This window comes from Nematocida major, assembly GCF_021653875.1.
Source record: "Nematocida major strain JUm2507 chromosome Unknown 2437, whole genome shotgun sequence".
In the NCBI taxonomy this organism is placed as follows: Eukaryota; Fungi; Microsporidia; genus Nematocida; species Nematocida major.
The window spans coordinates 1-27,856 of NW_025952935.1; the positions used below are offsets into that span (position 1 = coordinate 1).

A 27,856-nucleotide genomic window follows, 5' to 3' on the forward strand; every position below is an offset into this window, starting at 1 on the left:
GCAGGCCCCTGCGCATTTCATAAGACTTCTTTTATTAATATTCTGTATTTGCGCGGCGCTTTTACAGGGTCTTTTCCAGGCTTGCCTGCTCCTCTACGCCCTGCTCGGGCCTTTCCTTGCCAAGGCTCTCCCGGACATGCTTCAGCACATCGCCCAGCCCTTTGTGCTTGCGCACAGCCAGCACCCGTTCAATGTGCTCTGCCACCACAGCCAAGTCTTTGCGCGAGTGCTTCATGGCACGCAGTATCTGCTTGATCACGGGCGTGCTGGACGTCACGTTGATTTTTTCGGCGCGAATCTTCCCGAGAATAGACAGCACCCTCTCCCGAGGAAGCCGGGCTATGCCCAGGCCCTCAAGCGAGTGCACCGTCGCCCTGCTCTCCGTCAGCGCATATATTGCCAGCTTCTCTATTTCGTGCACGGTGCGCTCGCTCTGCTCCAGCGCCTGCAGCGCGCCCAGGAGGATCTGCCCGTACACAAAGTCGTGCATTCCCATCCGCATGCTCTGCACGTACTGCGAGCACGCGTCGCCCAGCTCGCTCTCGCCCTTCAGAGTTCTCAGCACCGCCAGCCCGAGCGCGCGGACTTTCTCCATGGGCGCGCTTTCCGCGTCAATCTTCTTGTATAGCCCCAGGACCATTTTCCACGCTCCCTCCAGGCGCTTGCATCGTTTTGCCAGAACCAGGATCGCCTCTGCCCGCACAGAGACGTATATCCGCAGCTTTTCCTTGCTCTGCCGGGTCCCTGCAAAGAGCGAGATGTGCTGCTCCATCCGGTCCTCCTGCCCAGGGAGCAGGTTCTCCGTGTCGGGGAAAAATCCTGCCAGCTTCTCTAGAACTGCGCGCGCAAGCTCCTCCTCTGCGAGCGGGAGGTGCTCAAGCACCAGCCGCCCTGCGCTCTTCACGTTTGCGTGCTCGGCCTCTGTCGCCAGCGTATACGCAAACTCTAGAAGCGCACCCTCCTTTCCCGTGTAAACCGTGTGCCCGTGCGCGTACAGTATGCTGTTCATCACCGCCTCGACGTCGCTTTCCGCGCCGCTCTCATCTGCCCATCCGGTGACCATCTGCAGCCGGCTTCTTAGCTGCTCGATCTTGTGCGTGGTCTTTAGAATCGTCTGTATGGCCTTGTTCAGCGCCTTGCCCTCCAGCGGCTTCATCTGCGCAAGAATCTCATCTATCTCCATCTTCGCAAGCTCCGCGCGCCCAATGCCGCGTGCCTCAAACTGCTGCACAATGCCCGCAGGAAGCCCAAAGTCTTTCTTTTTTGTCTTTTCTTCTGCGTTTGCGCTCGGCCGGTTTTCTTTTCTGTCCTCTAGCTGCATTTTGCAAAAATATTTGGGCGTTCTCTTTGTATGTGTGCAGACTGCGGGCTTGGGCCGCAAAAACGCAGAGCCTTCCGCGCGCTCTTCCTTGCTGGGCGCCTCTCCGCGCCCCCTGCTGCGTGTTTGCGCTTTTCCGGAGAAAATTTGCAGCCCCTTGGCGCGTTGGAAAAGCGTGCAAACTTTACGTAAGTCTCCAAAGCTAGAGACTTTGTAAAAGAAAAAAAAGTGTGCTTGGTTGGAAAATTTCTTCACATCGACCGGCTTTTGCGGCTTGCTAGAAACACCGCATAGGCACGGCACTCTTTCAAAGATCCGCAGGGCCTTCAGAACGCCAAGATGCGCGAGAAAAAGGCGCCCAGCAAGGAAGAGAGTTGCAGCAGTTTTTACCTCTTTGTGCGGCACTCCTAACCGTTTTAGTCGCCGCAAGAAAGAGGGCCGCGCGACAGGGCTTTTTGGACCACGCAACCATGTAAGCCCGGGTGAGACTAATAGAATATGCCCGAAGCATACCAGACAGCGACGACACACACCCGCGAAAGGCCGTGGATGGGCCCCGGCATGCTGGAAACAGAAGTGCGCATAAGAAGTTTGTGCCTTTTAGAATTTCAGCGCCTGTCGAGAAGGCCAAGATCGCGATTGAGACATATTTTCTATCGATATGGATGGCTGAAATCTGTAGTGGCTGTTCAAAGTATAAATGCAAGAGCAGTTTCAATTTTCAGATGCACAGAAATTAACAGAGCATAAATGCAACTCAGTCTAAAATTGGTAGCCGGGCCTCTCCAAAAAACAATAAATCTTTACTGGAACTTGTCTTAGACAACAACCCGGATAACCCGAATGGCAAAACCAATCAACAAATCGAACAGCAACGCATGCTTGTTTGGAATTTCGCGAAAACATGCACGCAAAAGCTACGGTCTGCAGCCATTTTCAAATGGCGTAATAAAATGCAAGCATGCGCAGCCGCTGCAGACATATGTGCATTCGTGTGCTGTTCTATTGCACCACAGCCCGCCCCTATAACCTAGGGAATTAGAAAATTTTGCTGGAGCTGCATTTCTGCATGCTGCATTGTCTAAAAGCAGGGATTCGTTGGCGTGGCGCGGGTTTTCTATTGATTTGTAGGGAAGGGCTGCAGAAATATAAAAAGAAAGTTTTTATCTCGGGCATGAAGACATGCATTTTTTTAAGCGTGCTTGCTGTGCTGCTAGGGATATGCAGGGCCATCTCTTTTATGGATTCGATTGAGTGCCAAAGGTCTGTATTGTGCGGCGTAGGAAAGCCCCATGTGGTAGTAAACACCAACTGGGTAGGAAACCCGATTTATTTATACATGTGCAGCCATTTGGGGTACATGCACAACATGCGCTTTTTTTCGCCGTGGATACAGACCAAATACACTATCGTGCCGTCTGGGCCCGAAAGCCCCGGCGAGGACGAATGCATATATATAAGAGAGCCGCAGGGCGACAGCGTCCACGCGTGCACAAAAGAAAGAGATTGCAACTCAGAGTACGTGCAGGAGTATTACACTGCGCTGCTCCGGATGTTTCCGTCGCTAACCGGGGACTGTCTCTCCATTGAGGCCGTGCGCAGGGACTCTCTCACCGCCTTTCTGGCACATAGCTGCAAAAAGACAGAAGCGCTCTACGTGCTGGCGGCCCTGCTGCTTCTGAGCGAGGGCGTGGATGTGCCGATTGAGGCGAGTGGGTCGCGCGTTGTGCTGTTCTACGGCAAGGAGCAGAAGAGCATTCTGCTGGAAGTGGAGGTGGATGCGGAGGGCCGAGACGACGGCGCCCCAGAGGCGTCGCATTTGGAGGTGTGCCAGGTCATACAGTTTTTCAAAAAACACAAGGACGGCAGAAAGAGGCTTGCTACACACCAGGAGTTCGACTCCGTAGAGTTCATGGAAAGCACACAGTTTCTGATAAACTCATACATAAACAAGTATATAGAAGACATGCCGGAAATGACATGTTTTCTGATGCGCGTGTATGAGCTCCTAGATCGCTTGGGGGTGGCTTGCGACTTTTCAGAGAAGAACACAGCCTTTAGCAGGATTTTCATGCCCTTGGAAAGCATGAGCGCGGCGCTGCGGCTTTTGGCGCCCGTTATAAACATGCAAATGCACATGGAGAATTTAGAGGCATTTGTGCCGGTTTTAAACGCACAAGAAAGCCTGGAGACTTTGGACAGGGCAGATTGCATGCGGAGCGCTCAGGGTATCTGTGGAAACCCACTATGCAAGGCGATCGATGGCGCGCAGCCTCCCAACAAGTCAGTTGGCTGCTGCGCCAAGCAAGGAATGCATGCGTTTTTTCTGTGTCTTGCGTATTCCCCAGAAACGCAAAACTACGACATCTACGAGATGCTAAGCACGGCAGTTGACAGGGAGAAAGCCGGGGCTATCCAGACATTTTTTGAAAAAGAGACCGCGTACATAAGGAAGGTTGCAATGCACAAAGCCGACTTGTCGTGGAACTCGGTGTTTCCAGATGCTCTGCACAGAGATGCTGCAAGCTTTTCAGAAAGCCTGTCCAGGGCGGGCTCGGGAATGCTGAACTTTTTGTACGCAGCCGCCGAAATGACTGGGCAGCCTGCCGCGATAGTCAAAAAAATGCAATGGTGCAGAGAGGTTGTGGGCATAGGCTGTTTGCTAGACACCAAAACGGGGCTGAAAGTGCGCGAGTGCATTCAAGATCTCATTCTCTCTCTGGCAGTCAACAAGCAGATAAAGGTAGAGGCCGCGCGCACCAACAACGTTCTTGGGCCTGGGCATGGAGAATATGGAATGAACGAGCTGCTGTGCCTGACACACTTTGACAAAGACGGCGCACCAGAGCAAAAGCTGCAGCTTGTGTTTGCAGGGGGGCACATGGGAGTTATACAGAAAATTCTTCCCCGGCTTTCTTTTTCCACTGAAGAGACAAAAGCCTTGCTAAGAAACAAGAGAAACTACATGCTGCAGCACAGCTTTTGCGGCCGCATTCTTGCCAAGTACATTAACATGAAGATTCTAGAGCACAACCTAGTCAAGCCAGAACTTCGGTGCATCGAGCTGAAAATTGCTATAGAAAGCGTAGTGTTGAAGCCCATTGAAAGCCCAAACAGAATATTTCTGGTGTTTCCTGTTCAAGACTTAAGGTACAAAATAGATATTATCTGCGGCTGTTTGCTGCAGGCCATGTGGCGCGGCATCAAGCTGACACAAAGCCATCCAATTGCACTTCTTGTTTCCAACGTCGTTGGAAGCGTTCCGCTGGACAACAAAGAAATTCGGTGCTGGACTTTAGGCGTTTTGGCGTTCACCGGCATGCTGGAGACTCTATGTCCGCTGGTGCATCTTTCTTCGCCCATGGCGCGCGATCTCTTTGCAAACGCGCCTCTGCTGGAGATACTAACGCCATTCAAGGAAGACCAAAAAATATCCTGCAGGCAGACGATTATGCAGTATTTTAGAGCGTACAGGGAAAAGACAATGAGGCCCTTTTTTCACTGCAGAATTATTAACAACAGGCAGTATCTGTGCGAGCTTTTTGAATATGTCTTTGCACAGCCAACAGCGTGCAAGGCAGAGGAGATTTCCCAAATCCTCTTAGAAGGGGTGGGCCCAGAAGATCTGGAGCAGGCAAGGGTGCACAGCTGTGTGCTAAGCCTTGCATGGCTGTGGCTTTCGGCGACGAGGCGCAAAGACGACCACGAGCTGGCCATAAAAATATACAAAGCCATTGACCTAAGTGCTGGATACGCGCCGGTCTTTGAAAAGTTCTGGGCCATTTGGGAAAAACCACAAGAGGATGGCATCGTGGAGAGAATGGAGCTGATGAAGGAGTCCTTGGTTGAAAATGGCGGAAACCACAAGTTTGTGCAGGTTCTGAGTATTTTAAAAGGATAGCCACAGGGCAATAGACATGAGAGTTTCATGGCTGGGCGGCCAAGCCGCCTGCTTTCAAAAACGCAAGGAGCGGCGCCTCATAGCCACTGTCGCCCGGGAGGAAGCAGAGAAAACAACAAGGCATCGAGCTAAAGAGTAGAAGGCGCGTATATGCCAGGGCTGAACTAGCATGCGCCTATATCCAACAAAAGGAAGCGGGCACATCGCATGCTGCAAACATGGAGCTTTTCTGGCGCGCAATGCCGCACAGGGTGCTGTTCCTTTGTTTTTGCGCAGCATGCAGACAAACGCGCCAAGCATAGATGCGCATGCACGGTTAGTCGAAGCTCGGGCACGCCAAAATTCAATAAATCTTTACTGAAGCTTGTTCTAGGCCAGCAGGAGGATTTTTCCCAAATTTACGGCACACATAACTTGAATAACGCGAATTCAATCTACTTGTTTATTTAGAGCATGCCGGTGTAAAATATCAAAGCGAGTGCCCCATGCACTCTGCCAACCCCACATAAGCCCAGTCCGGGCGGGGAAGTATATAGCGCTGGAATGAGAAGAGCCAAAGCCAGCGCAAGCGCATCTAAGGCCGCCCGCTTGCAAACAGCATAGGGCTGGGTGTTTCGGCAGGGCAAATAAGCACACTTGTTTGGGCGCAGACCGCTCAGACAGCAAGGAGAAGGCATGCCATGCTCTGGCAGGCCTACTTCTGCAGAGCAAGCGGGTGTGCGTGGGCCAAAGCAATGCAGGGCGCGTGTGCTTTGGAAAAGCGAGAGAAGCAAGCAGTGGCGCAAAGTGCACTAGTCTTCTTAAAAGGCGCCCGCAGCCTGCTTGCGCATTTGGAATGCGAAAAGCCCGCAAGGGAGAGAAAAGTTTTCTAAAGCTGGGGTCTTTGAAACAAGGAAAGAAAGCGCAAGCAATGCAGCGCTTGGAGCCGATTGTGCAGCTGCAGGGAGTTTTGAGCGGGCCAGCTGGCTTCCGTTTCCCATCTGAAGCATGCTGTGCAGAAAACGGCCGTGGCTAAAATCGTAGTGCGCGCGCTCTCCTTTAAAGCCCAGAGAACGTGTCCTTTTATAGCCAGCTCTGAATGTAAACGCCAAGCCTTTGCGTGCAACGCTGCTCTCGCCCAAGCAGGGAGACGCAATGACTCGCCATGGGCAAACAAGATGAATCCTGCTAAACTGTAAAGGTACAGTTGCTCAGAAGACAAAGGACATGCATAGAGTTGGAACTCTATTTGTGCGCCGAGAGCTCAATAACATTTTTAATATTTTTAAGTCTTTTTGATTTGGCTGAAACGGCTTTAATTAAATGCATACTGTCAATTGCCAATGCGCATGGTTGCAATGCTGGAAGTATTCGTGTGAAACTGCAGCCTTTGTTATTTCTCGGCCTGCGTAGATAGGCATTATTTAATATACCCCGCAACCTCTAAGTTATGTAACCCCTTAATTAGGCCTTTCTAAGCAGCAGCCAATTACGAGCAACTGTGCTTTTAGCATATAACCCGAATTGTTTGATAATGATCGCAAAGTTGAGTATAAGTATAAGTACACGATATTTTTTAAAAAATATGAAAGAAGAAGAGAAAAACAAAATAACGCTAAATGTTCAAGGGCTAAAGAACAAAATCAATGGGTTTTGCTTGTATAATTTAAATTCCATGGATAAGAATGTTGAGGACATTGTAGAAATAATATGCCAGAACATACAACTAAACTGCGCAGGCCTGACCAGAGAGCAAGCCGACTTGGTTCTAGATATTGCGCGCACTCGTATTTACATAACTGTTTGGAGGCTGATCCGAGAGGAAGTTGACATAACATACAAGAGAGTGGACAGGTCTTTGGACGAGCACAATTTAATCACAAACCAACTACTTACCATCAAAAGAATGGAGGAGATCATGACCACAGAACTCCCTGCTGCCGAAAGAGATTTGTTGGCCAGCAAGGTAATCAGTGTCGGGCCTGCAGCAATAGACCCCGACATTGTGGATCGAAAAGCCCTGGTACTTAAGTTGGAAATTCTTATAAAAAGCATAAGAAGGGATATTGCAGAGGGCATGGGCACATCCACGGAGGAAAGCAGTCGAGGCGCTAAGCTGGAGATACAAAGGTTGGAGCAAGCTTTAAGCACGTGTGCGCTGGAAAAAGAATCAAGTCTGAAGAGGGTAGAGGGCAGCAAAAGCAGTATGAAAGCTTGCATGGAAAATGTCAACCAAAAAAAAAGCGAGCGCGTCGAGCTCTTTGTGAGCACGCTTGCTTATAGGAACAGTCTTGATGCGATTGAGCGCGAACAAAACGAAAAGAAGCTAGGAAGGTGGCCAGTTCATGTAACAGAGAGTGAAAATGCGGTTTTTAAGGGGAATCGGCACGTTTTTTGTTTGAACCAGCTGATGGATTTTCAAAAAGGCGCGTACTACCGTATAAAAGAAATCCTAGAAGTGTGGAAAAAGGGAAGGGCGGATTTAAACAACTTAATAATCAAACTAAAGGCGCAGACATATGTGCCCGCAGAGTACAAAGACTCGGCTTTCAATAACGAAGGCGGCGGCCCATCGGTCAAGCCCTTCGAAACTCTAAGGAGAGAGCTTATGTCGGCGATCGATGATGAAAAGGCGTGGGTGAGCTCCGATCAGGGGCCGTCTATCCCGAGGACATATTTCATGGAAGCTCGGCACCGCGATGCGTGCTGCACACTGCAGAAGATAGAAGAGATAGACCGCGTTATAGGAGAAAAAGAAAACAAAGAGATAAAAAAAAATCGAGCGCACATTAAAGAGCTAGAGCGGAAAATGCGCGAGGATGAAAAGAAAATATCTGAGTTGAATGGGTTAAAGCGCATTCTGGAATTCGAAAAAGAAGTCGAGTCCCGTTTGAATGCGCAGCTAGTTGATGCGTATAACTCTTCTTATTTTTTGATCGAAAACATTGAGTTCAATATCGAAAGCCTAAAGGACCAGCTGGAAAACGGGGGAAAAAACAGCCTCAAGAAATTGGCCCTGAAAAAACAGATTCTAAAGGCTGAGCAAGCGCGGGATGAAGAAAAGGAGCGGCTGGGCCATATTTACAGATCCGTGCGTTCGCGTTTGTTAGAGGAGAAACTGCCGAAAATTTTTAACAGAGTCGAATTCCTCAGGAGTTTGCAGAACACCATTCCGATGGAACAAGAAAAATGGAGGCTCCGGCTACAAGAGCCATTTATAACCCCGGAACATGAAGATTACACTTACGAAATCAAAAACGAAAGCAAGCAAAGGAGAGCCTTGATCCGGAAGCTGGACGCGAGCGGGGCTGAGCTGAGCCATGCTTCAAAAACGCTGGAAAAGATTGAGGCCGCATTAGCGGGCGGCCTTAAGCTAGCCGACGCATACGAAGAAGTGTTCAACATACTCAAAGTCGACGAGATATACTGGAAAATAGTTCTAGAAATGCGGAATGAACTGGAAGAAAAGGAAGAAAATTCGAGCCCCAACCTTTCTGATCTCAACTCGTTTATGGTCCAAACGAAAAACAATTATTCGTATGTAGACTCTCCAGCTGCCAATGCCAATGCTGAGTATGTGAACAGCATAGTTCAGCAGAATATAAGCGAGAAGGTGGAACAAAGAGCAAAGCGGGAAATGAGGCTCACTGCACAAAACCCGGACATCGTTGAAAAAATGGATGTCGACTTTACTGAGACGAGCCCCTCGCTGCCCGAGCCCTCCTTCCATTTGCCAGTTGCTTCCATAGTGAATGAGGTAGACAGCTTTGTTTGCCATGTTCTGGACGATGTCGCCAAGAAAGGGGGCGATGCACACGCCGAGCTGAACAACCATCTTAACGACTCTCTGGCTTTGTTTGATTACGAGAGGTCCTTGGACACAGCCCAGCCTAAGAAGGTGTCTAAAGGATGTGCGATAGGCAAAGTCCGGCTATGCGTAGGCCTTTTGGCGACGATGGGGATGCTTTGCTTTTCTGTTGGCGCGGTAGCCAATGCAAAGTCGAGAAACGACAGCAGCTCGAACAGCTCGAACAATTAGAAATAAACATGCTTTATTCATTCATGTGGTTGGCTTGAAAGTACAGCAAATGCGGAGCCTTCGCTGTCCGCCGGCGGGTAGATCTTGCCTATTTCATTAGGAGCCTTAGAAGGTCCCCGCGCAGGCCAAGCTGGTTGCACTGTTTGGCGCTTAGAAGGCTCATGACTATGCATTTTTTTATGCTGCTTTTCTCCACGTGCCAAAAAAGGTTGCTGAGATTTTCTACGCCTTGCTTAATGCAGCCCTGCGCCAGGCTTGGGTGCGCGCCGGGCTCGTATTGGCTCGGGCTGCACGAGGGGGCGCGCGCGGCAGCATGCTTTGCTTTATGCGGGTCTGCAGGCCTGTCCAGAGCGCTTTCTGCGCCCTCCTCTTCATATGTGCTCTGCTTTAGTATGCATCCAGCGTTCTCGCCTATAAAAACAGTGTAGCAGGGCTCGCTTCGCACTTTTCTAGTTTTGTACGCAATTGAATAGCAGGCGCCCGAGGCTGAGGTGGGGGAGACTTGAATAGAGGAGGCGGCATAGCCCATCTCGAAGTCCCATGGATCCGACTCCAGGTCTATCACCGCTAGCGGATAGTAGCCCTGGGGTCTTCCCGGGGGCGGCACAAGCACGTATGCCGTGATGACCATTCCCTCTAGGCTTTCAACAAACCCTGCAGCCTTTTCAGGGCCTGTTTTTTGGAACATGTGGCCAGAATGGTCTATTAGGCGAAACATCAGATCGTTGAGAAACAGCGGAAAACAGACTCGGCTTCTTTCTGCCCCGGGGGCGTTGTCTTCGCGCGGCCTAAATTCGACAAGCCGGAGCTTTGCGTTTTCTGTCGGGTTGTTCGATATGTAGTAGAAAACCAGGATTTTTTTGCTGAACTTGTTTGCGCCAAAGTATGTTGTGCTGCTCGGATCCATGTGTGCCAAACTATGCATTTCAGAGTCAAACAAAAACAGGTGTATTTGGCTCTGCGGCCTATTGTACATGTCTGCAATGTACTTCGCTATTTCTTCACAGGGAATGCCCGAGACAGCCCACGGAACTATAACAGGTTTCCGCGCCTGCGCCTCGTTGTCTATATAGTACACATGCTGCAAAGTAGGCTTTTCGCACGCAGAGCCCTCCCAGGCCTTGCTTTGTTTGTCGTTTGGCTCTGCTGTAACCTGGCAGTACCCGACTTTGCCAGGGTCTTTTTCCACGCTGAAAATGCTTAGATATATTTGTTCGGGGAAAAAAACACGGCTGCCCTCGATCGGGATGCCCTCTACGCTGTTTTGGTATACGCTGTAAAACGCCAAAGTAACCCGGAAAAGTGACTCGATGGCGTTTTTGGCAGAGCTGTGATCAGCGGGCTGCCTGTGCTGCTCCCCGCTGAAGGCAAGCTGCTCCAAATGTTTTTTTAGCTTTTTTGCCATGCCGGTGCATTCTTTTCGGGTTGCCCCGATGTCTTCTTCCGCGCGCGCGCATATGCTTCTTGCTATGCCAGACAAGCACTCTAGGGCACCGAAAAAGTCCGAAATATCCTTTGGCTTGTGCAGATGCTTTTCCAGAGAACAGCCCGCGTGCAGCTTTTTGTGCTTCTTTTTTAAAGACGCCAAAAACCCCATTTTGAACTCTGAAAAGTCTCTGAGTATTTCGGGCACGTTGAAAAAAGACCACAGCGCGCCAGAAAGCCTTTGGTCTTTCTTGCTCAAGTCTAGGCTTTTCAGCACGTCCAGATTTTTGCCGATTTCTCTGTGGTTGCTGTGGCTCTTCAAGGAAAAGCAAACTTGCGCATTTGAACCAAAAGGATGGATGTAGCGCGTCGCTGTGCTGTCAAAGTGCGCAAGATCGAACTCTGGCGGAGAGACCTCCGTAATAAAGCACACTGTCTGAGAGACCAGAGCGCTGCTCCAATCGGAAATTTCTTGCAAGTAGCTGTACTCCTCTGGCGTTTTGATGATTTCGCACAGTGCTGCCTTTTTGGCAGCAATGCCCGGCCCTAGATTAGACAGAAACTCTATATAATCTTTCTTTTTCAGCGAAAGAAAAGATGCCCGGATCTGTTTGCCAATGCATAAGGATTCGCCATAGGCGCCCTTTGCCCCAACGGGAAAAAACAGCTGGCATGTCAGATGCAAGTTCTTTCTGTGGAATCTATGCCCCAGGCTGCGCTGGATATGGCCTGTTGTGTCTAGCTTTGGCGAGGGCGTTTCTGGCGCGCAGGCGTTTGGCGTGTCTACAATCGCAAGTGCACCACAGCAGCCGGGCTGCCCTTTCAAGCTGTCTGCATGCGGGTGTGCAGCATCTAGCGGCGTGTAAACCGCAGAAATGCCCGAGCCGTCGCGAATAGGCCGCTTTTTGTGGGCGTCTGAGGAAAAAGTGCCAGAGCGGAGCGCCATGCCGCGCCCTGCTGTGCTGCCTTCTCCAAAAGACCTGTGGGCTTCTATGGCTGTAAGGCTGGCCGCACGCACAGAGGGCAGCCGCGCCCTGCAGAGCCAGAGGGTGTGGCTGCTTAGAATGCGCGCTCTGCCCCTGGGCAGATCGAAAGCCCTGCCGCATCCTTTGGCTGCTATGTCCTGCCCCGCGGCCATCGCAAAAACAAGCAGATGCCCTATAGAAAAAAATGTTGCGCATTTTCTAAATCTTTCCATGCCACTACTATTCATGCTATTCAATAGTAGATTTTTCTCATTTTTATTTAACCCAGAAGAACTTTTTGATTTGGCTCTATGCTTAGATCATGCATGCGTATTTATGTTTGGAATAAAAGCAAGGGCAGAGCATGGATGCGCTGGCAGACAAAAGCTTAGTTTGCAGGGGGCCTTCTGGGGAGTTTGTTGGAAACACACAGGGCAGAAGCGCCTTGGCGTGCCAGCAATCCTGCTATGCGGGGTGCAGGCTTCTGTATAGAAGAGCACAAAGTTTAAGCCGTCGATGAATTAGCTTTGTTGGTCAATGGCGTATGCGCACAGCTGCTTCTGGCTGCCCGCAGCAATCTGCTACTGTTTTTTGGTGCGGGGTGTATGGAAAAAAATAAAGCAAACAATGTGGGTATTTTGTGTAGACTTTTTCTAGCGGAGACGCGCAGGGCGCCGTGTTTTATTCTTTTTGGTTATTCGGGCAATAGAAGAAAAGAAAAGAAAAGCGGCGGAGGAAAGGTGTGTGGGCGGAGGTATTTGAGAAATGCGCATAAAGAACTCAGATGTCAGTGATTTATTCTAATTTTGGGATTGCAGAGCTCTGGCGCGTTCTTGACTTAAAGCCCTCCTTCCTTTGTGCTCTTTTCTGGCCCATTTGCAAGCGCTTCACATGCGACCATTTGGGCTTTTCTACCTTTAGTTTCATTCGCTGTGTTTGGGCTCGTGCATCGCTATCCCGCCGTCTTTGCGCCCTTATATACAGAAAAGGTTTTTCTGCGGGTGCGGCGTATAGTTTTCTGTACTTCTGGAGTTTGCAGGGGCTTGGCAACTTTCAACAGGCTGCCTTCCGGGGCGCAGCAAGCTCATGTGGTGTGCGCATAAGTCATGTTTGTGGTTGTCTATTCTTGGACAAATGCGGGTGTGTTGTTGCCCCGCCACAAACAATGATAAATTAAATGCGTATTTATTTAATCTGTTGGGGTTCCGTGGAGCTGAATGCTTCAGATGGGTGCCTCTAGAAATGCAATTTTGAAGAGACAGCAGACACAATCTGATTTTTGTATTGCCTTTCGTGCAAAGGCTTGCTTTCTGCTACTAGGGTGTTTGATATGCCAGGCTGCAGCGCGAATATCGGTTGACGATATAATGCAGCTGCAAACAAAAGAAATAAAAACAGGGCAGAAAACGGCACTGGTCCACCCCGACGGGCCGTTCAACTTTCTGCGCGGATACATATACGCGCAGCAGGGGTACATGTACAGCAAGCGCGTTTTGGCGCCAGAGATAGACGTCAGATACGACGTGTGCCCTGTGGAGAGTGGAAAGCCCGGGGCATACAAATACACGCGAGCCGCTGCGCACGACAGGCCATACGCGGCAAAGAGCGCAAGCGCTGCGGCAAGGTACTCCGAAGCGTACCACAAAATGCTGATACAGATGTTTCCGTCCACGGGCGGAAGACTGGCCATCTCTGTGAACAGGCACGACTCTATGCACTGCTTTCTGCAGGAAGCATGCAGCAAAGAGCAGGCGCACTACGTGCTGGCCGCGCTGCTGCTTTTGGCCGAGGGCGAGGCTGTTCCTGTGAAAACTTCTGGGCTGGACATTTTGATATGCCCTTGCAAAAAGCAGGGGGCCGGAAAAGCAAACCCAAACGCCGCAGAGCCTGCGCCGAGCGCGCTCTGCGCTGTCAGCAGGAAGGCCAAGAAGGGCCGAAAGCCGTTCAAAGAGATACTTGCAGTTCTGGAGTTTTTTCAGACACACCAAAACGCCGTGCCGATGCCGCGCACATACGAGGAGTTTTCGAGCGGCCGCTTTCTGGACAGCCCGCAGTTCCTGATCCAGGCGTACGTGTTTGAGTACATAGAGGCAAAGGAGGACGCGCTGCAGGTGGCCGCGTGTGCGTACAAAATTCTCGAGCACATGGAAAGCTCCGCAGAAACGCTCGCCCGATTCTTTGTGGGCCCCGAAAAGCGCAGCGAAGTACTAGAGAACACAAAACTGCTTGCAGAGATGCATGCCCGCCTGGCAGAAAGCAGCTGGTTCCCGTTCTGGGACACAAACACAAATCCAAACTACACGCAGGTGCGCGCCTACAGCAGGAGCAAGTGCGCGTTTTCCGACGAGCAGTTCAGCAACTGCGCCGAGGCAGGCCTCTATTCCCTGTTTTGCTGCCTTGCATACGACCCGAACAAGAAACAGTATGACATAGACGCGCTGCTTGGCGACAGGAAGGACTGCGCGGAGGCGCAGGACCTGCGGAACTTTTTCAAGCGCGACAACGTGCAGCCCGGCACGTGCGCCACGAAAGAAACCTTTGAGAGCTGGAACAGAGTGGTGTCTGGGCTGCTGCCCGGGAAAGTCGTGTACTGCCTGGAGAGCGGCAACGAGCTTCTCTCGGACGTGCTCAATCTGCTGCACGTGGTTGCGTGCGTGAGCGGCAGGCTCCCAGCGCATGGATATGCAATAGGCGCTCTCCGGATAAGGCTCAAAAGAAGCACAGAGAGCACAATAGAAGCTGTGTTTTCAGAGGCGCAGAAGCTTGCTGTTGATCTTCTGTCTGGGCTTTCAGTGAACAAGCGCATGAAGGTTGTGCTCGAAAATATGCAGGCATGCGTGTCCAGCGAAGGCCACTGCAAGGCATATGGAAGCATTTTGCTGCAGTTCTGGCACAAAAGCCAAAGCCAGCCCCAGTGCCTGTATCTGGATGTTTACAAAAGGCACACGTCGACAGAGTTTCTGCTGCCTGCGCCTTCTTTCGCCGAGGAAGAGGCCCTGCGGCTAAGCGCCGCTGTGGCACACTACAGGGAGCAGCGCTCGTTTATCTGCCACCTCGTGTCGGACTACATCCTTGCATGCGCGTTTGAGGGCGAGGATGGTGCGGACAGCTCCTTGGTGGCGAAGGCTGCAAGGCGCGCGGCAGAGGAAATGGAAAAGGATGCCTCGGGCAGCGTAAACCGTGTGTTTTTGAGCAGGCACATGCAGCACCTTGCAGATAAGGTTGTGTTTGCAAACGGTATATACATACACGGGCATCGCCTTGTCCAGAACAGCGAGCATCCTCTTGCTCGGCTTATTGCAAACATTTTTGGAAGCGCCCCGCTTGCCGATAGGCAAACACAGCAGGCTGCTCTGAGCCTGGTGGCGTGCACAAGCGGGCTCAAGCGGGGGCTAGCCCCGAAAATCCAGCTCTCCAAAGACACGTGTGCCGAGTACCACAAAAACATAAACACCTTGGGCAAGCTTTCCTTCCATTTGCAGGCCGCAGATGCTGTGCTTGCGTGCGAAGTCATTTTGGACCACCTGCAGGAGTACACAGCGCATGGGCTGCCCTTTGAGAATTGCCATGCGCTGCTTGCGTCCTCTGCAAGCACGCTGTGCGAGTGGATGTTTGCAAACAACACAGTGCACTTTGCGCAGAAGATTAGAGCGCTTGTGCAGGCGGGGGGTAGCGGAGAAGAGAAGCCGCGCGCTGCTGAGTTTGCCAGCTCGCTGTGGCTTTTTTGGTTCAGCCATCTGGCTGCAAGCTCCAAAGAAGGGTGTGCAGAGCTTGCTGCGCAGATGTATGATGAAATTGAGCCCGGGGACTGCGAGGTGCTAAACGGCAAAAAGCACGGATATTTGTACGACCAGTTCATTGTGTCCGAGGCCTGCGCTCTTTTAAGAAGCGACTCCCCCATTAGGCGCGCGCTGTTGCAGAAGGGTGGAGAGGAGAAGCTTGAGAGCGTGTGCATAATTCTTGAGAAGGCGTACCGTGGCTGAGCTATCGCGGACGCAGGCTGAGCCGGCAGCCGTTTTTGGAGCCATGCACAGGCCAGGCAGCCTTCTTATTCGGGCTTGAAGGCAGGCGGGGAAGCAGCCCTGCCCGTGCTTGGCGAAGAATTTGTATCTGAATGCGCGCGAAAAAGAAAAATAAAAAGCGGGCCGAATTTTTGTGCAGAAAGTGATAAAGTGTGATTTTATTTTTGCTGGCAGCAGAGAAAAGAAAAGGACAGCTGAATAGCGTGAGTCCAGAAGGAGCGGGCCCTGCAGAGGCCGTGCTGCTGCACGCGCAAAGCCGTGCCCTGTGCTTGGCTGTTGCTCGGGTGCTGGATGGAGCCTCGTGGCGCAGGCGTACGGAAATGGCAGACTAGGCACGCATGCGCGTAAGCAGGCTAAACTAGGCAGAAGCCAGGGCTACACCGCTGTTCCAGTGCAATGTGTGCTCCTGCAGAAGGGCGCCGTGCTTGAAGGCTGTGGCCGGCTCCAAAGAGCTGGCCGTCCCATCTAATCATAGAGACATTTAAACAAAAAAAAATTTTCGGGCATGAGATTACGCTTTTGTATAGTCTATGCGCTGTTTTTTACAGCAAGTGGCGCAGAGTGCATAGAGATGACACCCGAGAGCATGGTGGGCTGTTTGAGCGCCGTGGTGGGCTGCGTGGGAGAAACTCCTGTGATTTTGAGGCCACAGTGGCCTGGGCACCCGGTGTGCTTGAACCGGCTGGGCTGGCTGGGATATGCGTATAACATGCGGGCGTACTCGTGCGGGCTGAGCACGGGCTTTTCCCTGACGCTGAGCAGCAGCGCCTGCGGGCGCCAGGTGGCGTGCATGCACATAAGAGAGCTGCACAAGGACGAGGCATACTATCCTGCGAGCAACAGCGTGCTTAGCTACGACGAAAAGTATAGTGTGGCGTTCCATAGGATGCTGCTGTATATGTTTTCGCTGCAGAGAGTCGGCGCGCAGACATACGACCGCCTGACGATTGAGTCCGAGCGGACGGGGTGTCTCACGCGGTTTCTCCGGGAGAGCTGCAGAACAAAAAAAGAGGCGCACTACGTGCTGGCTGCGCTGGTTCTGCTGGGCGAGGGCGTCGACGTGCCGATTGAGACTTCTGGGAACAGAGTGATTATAAAAAAAAGAAAAGACAGCAATGACGTGCTGGTGGACGCGTGCGTGGTGAGGGCGGCCTTGTGCTACGGGGAAGCCCGGCCTTCCGAGGTTTGGCAGGTGATAAACTTCTTCAAGCAGTATAGGCGCGCCAAAAGGCTGCCGGACACGCACAAGAAATTTTAAACGGGGGCCTTTCTGGAAAGCCCTCTGTTTTTAATTCTTACATATGTAGGCGAGTATGCAAAAAGCATGGAGGAGATTATGTCTGTCATGCAGTGCGCGCTTAGTCTTTTGAAGAACATGGGGCTGGCGCAGTGCATGGCAGGCCCGGAAAGCGTGGTTGGCCGGTTGTTTGTGCCTGCGAGCCAGCTGCTTGAGGCCAGGGCGTACCTGGACCCGTTTCTCAGCGCGCAGGCGGAGATGGAGAGCCTGCGGCGCCTGGACGAGATTGTGGAGCTGCAGAAGGAGCTAAACACCGACATATACGAAGCATGCAGCAACGAATCCGACTTTTCAAATGACGGCAGCGGCTCAGACGAGCATGCGGCGCCTGGAGACTTTGTGGAGTTGGGCCCGCGGCGGAAGCGGTTCAAGAAAAGCCTTCTTACAGAAAGCTCTGTGTCGTGTGCAAAATACAACTACCCATACAAAACTCTGTGCATGCTCTTTCTGGCTCTTGCATACGACCCCGAGAAAAAGGCGTACGACCTGCAAGGCCTGCGGAACCGGATTGGAGACACGGAAGGGGCGGAGCGCACAAAGGCGTTTATCCAGAAGCTGCAGGCCCAGTTGGAAGCGTGCTCGTTTTTCGGGGCATTCAAGGCTGAAGATTGGAGGTGTTTGGGCTTGGGGGACACTGTGCCGGCACAGTTTGGCAGGCTTACAGGGTATGTGAGCGCAAGAATCCTGGACTCGGTGCAGGCGCTTGCTAAAATAACTGGGCAGCCAGAGGGCGTGGTGGAGGGCCTGAAGCCGGCTCCAAAGGACTGGAGAGAAATGAGCCAAAGAGTTCTGCACGGCAACGAGGTCGAGCACATTTACGCGCTTCTGCGCCCGCTGGCTGTGTGCAAAATGGCGGGCGTGCACGTCTGGAGCTACTTGTACAACTCAGACTACAACCGCGCCGTGCTCACACTAACGCACCCGGCCATAGACAGCGCCCGCAGGCAGATTCTCAAGGTGACCTTCTGCAGCCAGTACACGAAGGCCAGCATCCATCTGCCAAGCTCGCGCCTTTCTGCGCGCATGCTCAAGGACATGGAGCAGCTGGCTGCGCATTACAGAGAGCAGGCGTTCTTTCCGAGCTTTGTGTTTGCGGAGTGCCTTGACACGATGGTCTTGCGATGCAACAGCCGGCACGCCCCGGATGCAGCCCTCAAGAGGCTGCAGAAGGCGGCCAGAAAGGCCATAGAGCGCAGCCCGAACGCGCCCAACCGCGTGCTGCTCGCGCTGCCCATTGTGGGCCAGGAGTTTCGGAAGCAGGCTGTTTCTGTGCTTCTGATGTGTGCGTTCGCAGAAGGTGTTGTGCTGACTGCCGCCCACCCAATAGTGCGCCTGGCCGCAAATGTGATAGGAAGTGCGGACTACGAGTCGCTGTGCTATGGGGACGAGATTTTCTGTGTAGCCATGTATGCAAATATGCCCAGCCCGCTCCGCCCGTCAGTGCATCATCTGCCTGAGAAGCAGCTCAAAGACTTCATAGACGACCTGCCAACGCCTGAGTATTACGGGCTGTACTCCCATGAAAGGGCGAGGGTGCTCACGAGAAAGATAATCATGGAGTACCTCCGCGCGTATGCCGTGCAGGCCAAACAGCCTCTGTTCGAGTGCAAACATCTGAAGGGGCACGATGCCCTTAAAAAAATAGCGTACTATTTGCTTGCTGAGTCTCCTGCGGAGGCGCTGCTGGAGATTGGCGCGCTGCTCTGCGCAGGGCATAAAGGCGCAGAGCTAGAGAAAGCCAAAAGGCTGTCCGAGACGATAAGCTTTACTTCTCTGCTGCTTCTGCTGGCCGACGAGGGCCTGGCGAAAAGCCGCAATGATATTTTGCAGGTGTACAGCCTTACAAACCTGGCGTGCATTCAAGACAACATTGACAGCCTGTGCTATTGGGACTCGGGCACGCAGCAAAAGGCAGCCGAGTTGATGGAGGACAGCTGTATAAAAAGCGCGCTGCAGAAGGCCGGCGGGCCCGTGAAGTTCGCGGCGCTGCAGCGCATACTGCAAGAGCTGCGCACGGCTCTGCAGAGAAATAGGGCGTTATAGCATCTGCGGTAGTGGCGACGGCTTTGAAGCGCGCGCCAGCCAAGCTAAATAAATAAAGGCTCCATGAGCAGATGCCTGTTGTTTGATTTTCTGTGCCACGGCCCGAAAAACCGGGCACTTGCGCAGAATGGATGCCCATGCGGCACGACCCGACTCCTGGCAAGCTGAAAGCAAGCCTTTGCGCTATCCAAAAACACACTGTGCTTCTGCGGGCATAAAAGATGCAGGCTGCTGTGGTTTGTGCCCGGATGTAGTACTTTTCGTCGGGGGGCTTTACGCTAAAAAAGAAATCCAAGAGGAACTGGGCAGCAGAAGCAGGAATGTGTGAAGGGGGAGGAGGCTGAGATGCTGCCGGGTTGGAAGAAATGGAAGGGCAGAAGCGTTTTCGGGTGGAAGAATGCAGCACAGGGGAAGTTTGGTGCTGCCGAATGCGGCAGCGCTCTCTTCTGGAAGCCTTTCTGCTCTGTGCGGGCTGTTTCTGTGCTGCAGCTTCTTTGCCTGAGCAATCCAAGAGAGCAGAGGCGCGCAGCAGCGCCCGATTTGGCTGCGGAAGCAGAGACTGCGCGTAATAGGCATGATAACGTGTTTTGTCATGACCAAAAGGCACAATCAATTGATCACAGCAAAACGCATAAATAGAAAGGAATTTTTATTCAGAAATGAGATTGCGTTTTGGAGGATTATTATGCGGACTGCTTGCAGCAGCGCGGATGACAAAATGCATATACATGACGCACAAGGAGATGCTGGCGTGCCTGGACGAGACTGTGGGCTATGTGGACGGAGCGTCCGTGTATGTGAGCCCGTGGTGGGCGGGGCACCCGGTGTGCATAGCGCAGATTTGCCGGCTGGGGTATGCGTACAAAATGCGGGCGTACTCGTGCAAGGTGAACACAAGCTTCAGTCTGGTGCCGGACAGGCACTTAGGCAAGCATACGTATACGAGAGAGCCGGAGAAGGACGGGCTGCATTCGGGAATGGATGCTCGTAAGGATGAATACAGCGTGAAGTTCCACAGGACACTGCTGCATATGTTTGGGCTGCGGAAATCTAGCGGGCCGGAGTACGACTGCGTGACAGTTGAGTGCGCGCGACCAGGCTCTTTTATTCAGCTCCTCCGGGAGGGCTGCGAGACGCAAACAGAGGCGCACTATGTGCTGGCAGCGCTGCTGCTCCTGAGCGAGGGCGTCGACGTGCCGATTGAGACCGCTGGGAACAGAGTAATTCTAAAAGAAAGAAAAGACAGCGAGGCCGTGCTGGTTGATGCCCGCATGGGAGGGGCAGCTTTATATAGCGGGGAAGAGCAGCCATCCGAGGCGTGGCAGGTGGTAGACTTCTTCAAGCAGTACAGAGGCACACACAAAATGCCGAGCACATACGAAGAGTTTAAAACGGGAGACTTTCTGGAGAGCCCGCAGCTCCTTATTCTCACGTATGTAGGCGAGTACGTGAAAAACGCCAAGGAGCTTATGTCTGTGATGAAGTGCGCACTCGTAATTTTAGACGACATGGGGCTGGCTGGGAGAATGGAGGACCCGGGCAACGTGGCAGGCCGGCTGTTTGTGTGTACAGAGCATCTTCTGAACGTAGAGGCGCATTTTGCGCCGTTTCTAAAGACGTTTCCTGCTTTAGCGGCCTTGGAGCATTTGGAAGAGTTTAAGCACTTTCAAAACGAAGCAGAGGCACCGAATAAAGCAAAAGATGCCTCAGACGGGGAGGAGGAATACTTTGACGCCCGCGGCACGAACTGCAGGTTTATTGGAGAGTGCTTTCTCTTGCCGTTTCTTGCGTTTGACCCCGAAAAATATGCGTACAGCCTGGAGGGCCTTCTGTGCGGGGATGAGAATGTGGAGGAGGTGGAGAAAACCAGGGCGCTTTTTGGTGAGCTGCAGGCGTGCATTGAAAAAAAGTGCTCCTCTTTGGAGTGTCCCAATGACGCACAACGGCAGAGGTACAGGGACCTGTGGCTCAAGATGAACACGCAGTTTAGGGAGGCGCTGGGGAATGCCGCGCCGACGTTCCTAAACAAGATGCGCGTGCTTGCGCAGATAACCGGGCAGCCGCAGGTTGTGGTGGACGAGCTGACAGCGCACCAGGCGGCCATGGACGCCAAAGGAAGCACAGAGTTGACCTCTGAGGCGATCGAGAGCGTTCAGGCGCTGCTGTGCTCAATATCAGTAGACAAAGATGTGGAGGTGACCATTGAGAAGCAAATGGATGGCTCAGAGCCCAAACGCTATCTTTTTATAGTAAAGCATGTGAAATTAGGACCGCGTATCGAGCAAATTCTGGATATGTCGTCCGATAAAAAATGCTCCTCGAAGATATCTATTTGGCCGGCATGGCTTGGCCCTTATTATAACAAAATGCAGAAGGAGCTGGATGTGGCGGCCGCAAAATACAGGCTGTATGGGCGGTTTTCGAGCTTTGTGCTTGCGGAGGGCATGCACCAGATGGCGATAGGGGCACCCGGGCGGAGCCTTCCAGACGCAACAACCGAAAAGCTGCAGGAGGCCGCGAGAAAGGCTGTTAAGCGCCGCGGGCGCAGGCCGAATGGGGTGCTTTTGGCGCTGCCGGTTGTGGGCGAGGACATCAGGGAGGAGCTTGTCTCTGCGCTTATGCTGTATGCCGAGCAGAAGAAGATTGCGCTGACTCCAGAACACCCAATAAGCCGGCTGATTGCAAACGTGATAGGGAGCATCGACCTTGGCGACATGGCAGCGCAGTATAGGGTCTTGGAGGTGCCTGTGGCCACCGGGGCTCTGCATAAATTGTGTCCGACGGTGCAGCTGTCTGACCGACTGCATCGGGAGATTTGGTGTTCGCAGAAAATTGCCGACTATGACGTGTATCCTGCAAAAGAGGCGCGCGGGCTTACACGCCGAAGAATAATGCAGTGTTTCCGGGGATACGCTGAGTTGTAATGCAGGGAGTAGTCATGTGAAACATTGGTGTTTATTATTTTTCGACCTGCTTAAATAGACACTATTTAATTTGTCTCAAATGTCCGGGTTATATTGCTCCTTAATTAACCCTAAGAAACAATAACCAATTACGAGCAACTATGCGTCCAGCATACAACACGCTGTGCGAACAGGAGAGCTGCTGTACATGTGCAAGGTTCTGAAAAGGGCTGCTGAAGGGCCAATTCGTTGCACGTGGCTATCTGCGTCCAATCCGCGGGAAGCGCTAGAAGAGATCTGCATGCTTTTGCGGGCAGAGCACACGGGGGAGGATTTGCAGAGGGCTGAGGCTCTGATTGCGCAGCCGCAGCAGTCCTGGAAGGAGTACTTCCAGTAGAAGTGGCGGTTATCGCAAATGCAGTGTGAGACTTCCGCCAGAAGTATGTTGAGCCAGAAATGAGTAGGCCGGGAAAGTCTTCTAACGCAAAGAGTGCTCTTTTCTGCACTCACTATGCAGAAGCACTCACTGTCTAAAACATGACGGTGCGCAGCCAATAAACATAATTCGTTAGACACATCTTTCAGCGTGCTGCGCGGAGAAGAGCCGGGGCTTTTCAAAGCTTTGGCTGCTTTGCGTGTTTTCTGTGCGTTTCGCCTATTTTCAGCAAATTCTTTTTGTGTTTTTTGTGCCTCGCGCCAAGTGCAGACAAAACTCTGTGTTTACTGGGCTCTTTTGTGAATTTCTTCTGTGCACCTGGCAGCGTGCCTTGGCACACGCTTTCGTGCCGGAGTTGCAAAACCTCCCCTGCTGTTGTGGGAATTTTTATTGTTCTTCTTGCAGCTTTCGGAAGGAATCTTTTGATTTGGAGGGAAGTCTGTGGAGGTGCATTTCATTTCCTTTCGTGCGCTATATCTGCAAGTCCCGAAAGACCCTGAGCCAGCCTGGGCGCTGGGGCGGGTGTGCACAGGGAAACAATCAATAAATCAAGTGGCTATTTGTCTGTTGTTCTTTGGAGAAGCAGTGGGCCAGGAGAGGGCGAGCGCTTTATCAGTCCGCACCTTGCTGCGGAATGCTGTGTGTTTAGTGCAGTTTATGGTTAAAGCCTTGAAGGAGAAAAGAAGAAAAATAAAGTAAACAAAATGTAGTGTTCTGGAGAGGCTGGAGAGAAAAAAACTAGAATGGAGAATTTATTTTTTGGAGTATGTTGGTAGTATAGTATAGTACAGAAATAGAGAGAAGGTGCGAGAGGAGACAGGAAAGGAGAGTTTGGCGCAGGGGGGTGTGTTCTCACGTTTGGGGGCTCTGCAGAGTGCGGGAGGGTTGCTGGTGCGCGTATGCGGGCATTGTTTCTCTTTTCTGTGTGCAGAGAGAGAGACAGAGAGTGCGGCTTGTTTTTTATTTTTGAAGGCGGGAAAAGAGGGAAGGAGCACACACGTGCAGGAGGAGACGGCGAGAGCGGGCCGGGAGGGTGCGTGCATTCAAAGTGTCAGTGCGAGAGCGAGTGCTTAGGGATGGGTAGGAGGCGTACAAGACGAAAACATGCGTGCATGGGCAGTTGGGAGTCGGGTACTCGAAAGGTTACAAATCCTTACTGGAGCTCGCCTGGCATACAACAATAGTCCGGAACAAATAGAGGTGAGGGCAGGGGAGGCTTTGTGGAAAGCAAACAATAGCCGGAAAGGCGCTTAAAGCATCCTTCAGACACAGTGCAAACACAAAAATAGTGCTGCAGAGCATGTGACCCAAAAGTGCAAGAATAGCCACAGTCAACCGATGGGTGCATTTTGCAAGGACCGTTCGTGGCCGCACATGCAGAGTGCATGGCCTTGCGCTCTTTCCAGCCTGCTTTCCCTGCTTGGCTGCTGGTTTTTGTCTGAGGCATGTGGAGAAAATCTAGAGATGGCAGGCCTGGAGCTGCTCTGCGAAAGCAGCAAGAACTTGTCATTTTGATGTGTTTAAATTCAATATAAGCGCGCGCGGTTTTTCGCGCATGGGATTTTGGCAGACGCTTCGAGCAAGCTGGAAGGGGCAGGCGCTGTTGCGCGTCGGAGTTCTATTAGTGATGCTATGCGCTGCGCGTGGGAGCATGTTTATGCGCAAGCGGGCAGACAAGGAGGCGTGCACGGAAAGGCGCATCCAGAGCATGAACAGAGAAGGTTCTTCGAGAGAGGAAAGCAGGCGCAGCGAATGTTCTTCGAGAGAGGCAGGCAGGGAGGATGCGCGTTTAACTGCTGCCTTGAAGGAGCAAGCAGAAAGCTTCAAGGCATATGTAGCGCAACGCATGGAGCGGGTGGAAGAAGCCATAAAGAAGCTAGAGAGAAGCCTCAACGCAAAGAGCCCACAGAATATAGGGAAGGTAGAGGAATTGCAAAATTACATTGCGAAGCTGGAAAAAAGTAGGGCGCAGGATGCAGTGCAGATGGAGGAATATAAAAAGAATTTCAAAGATGGAGGCGGTCATACAGGATCAAGAAGAGTGCTTGGCTGAAGAGCGTGATTACAATGACCACATGCAGGCATATAAAAAAAGTTCTCGGCCTGGAGCGGGCTTTAAAAGAGCATGAGAAGTGCTTGACTAAAGCAGAGCAATGCATGGTGCAGCTGGGGGCTAAGAGCATGCAGAGCACAGAGCAGCTCGATTCTGCCGAGAGAAAGCATGCAAGGCTTGTGAACGACTTGCAGGGGAGTAGTTCGAATTTGCGTGCTGCGATGGGGAATGGGGGAAGGCTTTTGGAAGAGCTGCATGAGGTAGAAGCGCGCTTGGAGCTAGAAAAAGCATGGGTTGTGTCTGGAGGAGGAAAGCAAGGAGGAGGCCTCCGTTGAGGCAGAGAGCGAGTGTCTGTGCAAAAAGAAGGCGCCTTGTGAGACCATGTTTTAAAGGCGCGGGCAGGTGGATTGCAGGGAGCGTGTGTGGAGCTGGCAAGGTTTGCTTGGGGGGTGAAGGCTCCAGGAGAAGAAGAGCCGGGCTTTCCAAATGTAAGTAAATCTTTTTTTCATTCTTCTATTGTTTATTCATTCATTTTTTTGGGTTGTTCGGGAAGATGCCTGCGGCACGCTGCTGCGGGGTGCGTGCAGAGGAGGCTCTAGGGCACATGCAAGAGCTGTTCGGGCGAGTCAAATGGCGCTGCCTTGCTTTTATTTTCCAGGCCACTCATGCGCGCATGCGCATCAGCTATTCCTTCTGGAGTATGTGCTGCACGCCGCTGAACACCTCCGCTCCGCAGAGCGCCTGCAGCAGGGCACTTTGGTGCGCCTCCAGAGCCCCCAGCATCGCATAAGCTGCGTTTCTTCCGATATGAAGCATGTATTTGGCGTCACTATATGCCTGTATCGACCTTGGCCTCACCCTGCTGCCCAGAGCAAGCACCAGATCGGGCGGGGCGTTAGTGTGCTTCAAGCTGGCGAGAAACAGGAGGAGGTCAAAGATCGCCTTGACTTTCAGTGCATCCTCTTGGCTTTCCTCCTCTACATCCATAATAAGCGCGCCAATTTCGTCTGTGTGGTGTGTTGACTTGTCTGCAAGCACAAGGAGAAACAAGTCAGAGGCGATAGGAAAGCTTGCAAAAGCTTAGAACCGGAAAAGAGGCTCGCGCGCCTGCTTTTTGTACTCTCTAAAGTACTTCATGATGGCGTTCGCCACGGGCGCGCTGTTGACTCCAGGGCGGAAGTAGAGCTTCAAGGCGCAGATGGCGTTTGTGTTCTTATAGGTTTCAGCAAATGTTTCCTTTGACAGGCGGATTTTTGTGTACAGCTTTTCCAGCATGCCCAGGCATACAGGGCCCTCCAGCACATCCTCTTGGGTTGCAGCGTCGCCCAGCGGAAGGCTGCCGAGCAGGTTCGAGAGGAGACGCACGCCCGGGTGCGCCTGGGTGAGCTCGATACCGTTTGCTGCTGCATGCACGGTGAAGTCCTCGGCGAATTCTTGTATCTGCTCCAGCTTTAAAGCCAATCCCAACACAAAAAGCTGGTTTGGCAGTGCAGAGGCCCCATCCACAGCTAAGCGTTCTGCGATCTCCTTAATGTGTTTGGAATGCTTGCTCCCTCGAGGATCTATGTGCCTGGAACACCACGCGTCTGCATAGCCGGCAAACAGGCATTCTGCAAAGTTCGCAGGCTCTGAACAGCTGTCCACCGCAAAGAAGGCCTTTTTTTCTTCGCTGTTAAGAGAAAGGAAGACGCACGGACACAGGGTGACTACCAAATGCCCGGGCTGAACGCCTAGGCATATGCCCTGCTCGACCACGCGGTCTTTGTCTGTGCACTTCAGGGTGATTTTTCCGTAGAGGTCTTTTTTTTTATCACTTCGGATGTCGACCTTCAAGTCAGAAAATTCAACTCGTAAGCTCTTATCCACGGAGAGGGACGCGAAAAGCTCTGCCACGTACTCCTGTGTTTTTTCAAACACGTCCTCAAAGTCTTCATCAATCTCGGAGTCTTCTAGCATCTGCGCAAGCTCGCGTATCCTTGGCTCTTCCTTCTTCCGTCTGCCCGTCACCTCTGCCACAATGTAGAGAGCGTTAAAAATTCCGGAGCGCACCTCGTTTCGGCTCTCCTGTCTATACGCGATGTGCTCGCTCTGCAGGTCAGACACGACGCGGTTCCACTCCTGCATTGTCTCTTTGGTGGCGCACGCCTTTGGGGTGACACTTTCCAACTGGAAGAAAGTGCGCAGGGCCTCTGTTTTATCGCCCTCCTTTGCCTCGCCGAGCATGGTGTCTGCGTCGTACTCTTTCTGGGCTGGGTCGTGTGCAAGGCAGCAAAAGAGCGCAAGCAGGCCTGTCTCCACGCAGTTGCTGAATGTTTCGTCCAAAAGCTCGGGCTCACTCCTCTTGCAGGCGCGCACGCTTGTGTACGCCGGCAGCATGCTTGGGCTGGTGAACGGGAACGTCTGTAGAATCTTCATTCTTTCTTGAATCTGCACAAGCGGGCGCGCAGCCTTGTCTTCCTCAGCCTCAGACTTGCTCTCCACAAAGCACGCGCTGTATACGTCTTTTCTCTCATTTTCCGGCAAGCTTGTGAGGATGGCGTGCGCGCACGCTGCAAAGTCCAGGGCGTCGCTCTTGCTCGTGATGTACTCAAAGACGTACGCCTGGATGAGGAAATGCGGCGTGTTTAGAAAGTCGCCGGTGCAGAAGGCCTCTGGCGTGCACGGCAGTTTTTCTTTGCCTTTGTTGTGATTGAAGAAGTTTATGACCTGTGCGGCCTTTTTGCACGAGTCTGCTCCAACTTTTATGCTGCCTATCTCCAGTGTGATTGTTTTCTGCGTGGCCTTGATGGGCACGTCCACGCCCTCACTCAGCAGAAGGAGCGCCGCCAGCACGTAGTGCGCGTGCCGTTTGGTGGGCATTCTTTGCAGAGCCTGGAAGAAGGAGTCATCTCGGGCGACAGCGACCGACAGGGTGTACCCATCGACGGACGGAAACATCTCGATGAGGGTGCGGTGGTACTCCACAGAGTAGTCTGGGACGGTGGGGTTGGAGCCCAGAGCCGGTCCCTTTGTAGGCGGATATGGCTTGTCCTTCTGCGCGTTTCTTGTGTATTTGTGCTCTATTGTATTTTCATCGTCCCCAACGGGCTCCACTTTGTAGTCAGTTTCTATTTCAGGCGAAAAGAAGCGCTTGTTGTGTGTGTAGCCTAGCTCGGAGTACACGAACCCGCGCAGCAGGCAGAGTGGCCCCCTCTGGTTGATGAAGGCGCGGCCCTCTCCTATTTCAGTGCTTTGCATCTCCATGACCTCGTCAAACGACACCCGCGCAAGCGCGCAGTGCGCCAGCGCTGCAATTACAAGTCCATAAAATTTTGCGTGCATGATCAGGGGCAAAAAAACGGTTATATATATACGTTGCAGGTGGGTCCCTATCCCGGGCGGGCTGGCCTATCAGAAGAAGACGCGCGCAGCACAGGGGCTGCATGTAACTGGTCAACTGATCATCAAAATGATGGTGTGATAACTGCACCTATGT

The 27,856-nt window shown here is 52.3% G+C and overlaps 12 protein-coding genes across 12 annotated transcripts; 8 read left to right on the forward strand and 4 right to left on the reverse strand.

Annotated features, from left to right (window-relative positions):
* Positions 1–61: 61 nt before the first annotated feature.
* On the reverse strand, positions 62–1,321 carry NEMAJ01_2017 (uncharacterized protein; the record flags this gene model as incomplete). The annotated part of the gene is made up of 1 exon (XM_047915855.1): positions 62–1,321. The coding sequence occupies one exon, from the start codon at positions 1,319–1,321 to the stop codon at positions 62–64; it is 1,260 nt and encodes a 419-aa protein (XP_047771812.1).
* Positions 1,322–2,492: 1,171 nt separating this feature from the next.
* NEMAJ01_2018 (uncharacterized protein) lies at positions 2,493–5,219 on the forward strand (the record flags this gene model as incomplete). Its single annotated transcript, XM_047915856.1, has 1 exon — positions 2,493–5,219. The coding sequence occupies one exon, from the start codon at positions 2,493–2,495 to the stop codon at positions 5,217–5,219; it is 2,727 nt and encodes a 908-aa protein (XP_047771813.1).
* Positions 5,220–6,783: 1,564 nt separating this feature from the next.
* NEMAJ01_2019 (uncharacterized protein) lies at positions 6,784–9,237 on the forward strand (the record flags this gene model as incomplete). Its single annotated transcript, XM_047915857.1, has 1 exon — positions 6,784–9,237. One exon carries the CDS (start codon positions 6,784–6,786, stop codon positions 9,235–9,237), a length of 2,454 nt encoding a protein of 817 aa, XP_047771814.1.
* An 88-nt stretch (positions 9,238–9,325) lies between these two features.
* NEMAJ01_2020 (uncharacterized protein) lies at positions 9,326–11,875 on the reverse strand (the record flags this gene model as incomplete). Its single annotated transcript, XM_047915858.1, has 1 exon — positions 9,326–11,875. One exon carries the CDS (start codon positions 11,873–11,875, stop codon positions 9,326–9,328), a length of 2,550 nt encoding a protein of 849 aa, XP_047771815.1.
* A 969-nt stretch (positions 11,876–12,844) lies between these two features.
* On the forward strand, positions 12,845–15,610 carry NEMAJ01_2021 (uncharacterized protein; the record flags this gene model as incomplete). The annotated part of the gene is made up of 1 exon (XM_047915859.1): positions 12,845–15,610. One exon carries the CDS (start codon positions 12,845–12,847, stop codon positions 15,608–15,610), a length of 2,766 nt encoding a protein of 921 aa, XP_047771816.1.
* A 544-nt stretch (positions 15,611–16,154) lies between these two features.
* On the forward strand, positions 16,155–16,907 carry NEMAJ01_2022 (uncharacterized protein; the record flags this gene model as incomplete). The annotated part of the gene is made up of 1 exon (XM_047915860.1): positions 16,155–16,907. One exon carries the CDS (start codon positions 16,155–16,157, stop codon positions 16,905–16,907), a length of 753 nt encoding a protein of 250 aa, XP_047771817.1.
* Positions 16,908–16,973: 66 nt separating this feature from the next.
* Positions 16,974–18,989, forward strand: NEMAJ01_2023 (uncharacterized protein; the record flags this gene model as incomplete). Its single annotated transcript, XM_047915861.1, has 1 exon — positions 16,974–18,989. One exon carries the CDS (start codon positions 16,974–16,976, stop codon positions 18,987–18,989), a length of 2,016 nt encoding a protein of 671 aa, XP_047771818.1.
* Positions 18,990–19,648: 659 nt separating this feature from the next.
* On the forward strand, positions 19,649–21,913 carry NEMAJ01_2024 (uncharacterized protein; the record flags this gene model as incomplete). The annotated part of the gene is made up of 1 exon (XM_047915862.1): positions 19,649–21,913. One exon carries the CDS (start codon positions 19,649–19,651, stop codon positions 21,911–21,913), a length of 2,265 nt encoding a protein of 754 aa, XP_047771819.1.
* Positions 21,914–23,883: 1,970 nt separating this feature from the next.
* NEMAJ01_2025 (uncharacterized protein) lies at positions 23,884–24,381 on the forward strand (the record flags this gene model as incomplete). The annotated part of the gene is made up of 1 exon (XM_047915863.1): positions 23,884–24,381. The coding sequence occupies one exon, from the start codon at positions 23,884–23,886 to the stop codon at positions 24,379–24,381; it is 498 nt and encodes a 165-aa protein (XP_047771820.1).
* Positions 24,382–24,395: 14 nt separating this feature from the next.
* NEMAJ01_2026 (uncharacterized protein) lies at positions 24,396–24,716 on the forward strand (the record flags this gene model as incomplete). The annotated part of the gene is made up of 1 exon (XM_047915864.1): positions 24,396–24,716. One exon carries the CDS (start codon positions 24,396–24,398, stop codon positions 24,714–24,716), a length of 321 nt encoding a protein of 106 aa, XP_047771821.1.
* A 349-nt stretch (positions 24,717–25,065) lies between these two features.
* Positions 25,066–25,368, reverse strand: NEMAJ01_2027 (uncharacterized protein; the record flags this gene model as incomplete). The annotated part of the gene is made up of 1 exon (XM_047915865.1): positions 25,066–25,368. The coding sequence occupies one exon, from the start codon at positions 25,366–25,368 to the stop codon at positions 25,066–25,068; it is 303 nt and encodes a 100-aa protein (XP_047771822.1).
* A 93-nt stretch (positions 25,369–25,461) lies between these two features.
* NEMAJ01_2028 (uncharacterized protein) lies at positions 25,462–27,702 on the reverse strand (the record flags this gene model as incomplete). The annotated part of the gene is made up of 1 exon (XM_047915866.1): positions 25,462–27,702. One exon carries the CDS (start codon positions 27,700–27,702, stop codon positions 25,462–25,464), a length of 2,241 nt encoding a protein of 746 aa, XP_047771823.1.
* Positions 27,703–27,856: the final 154 nt, after the last annotated feature.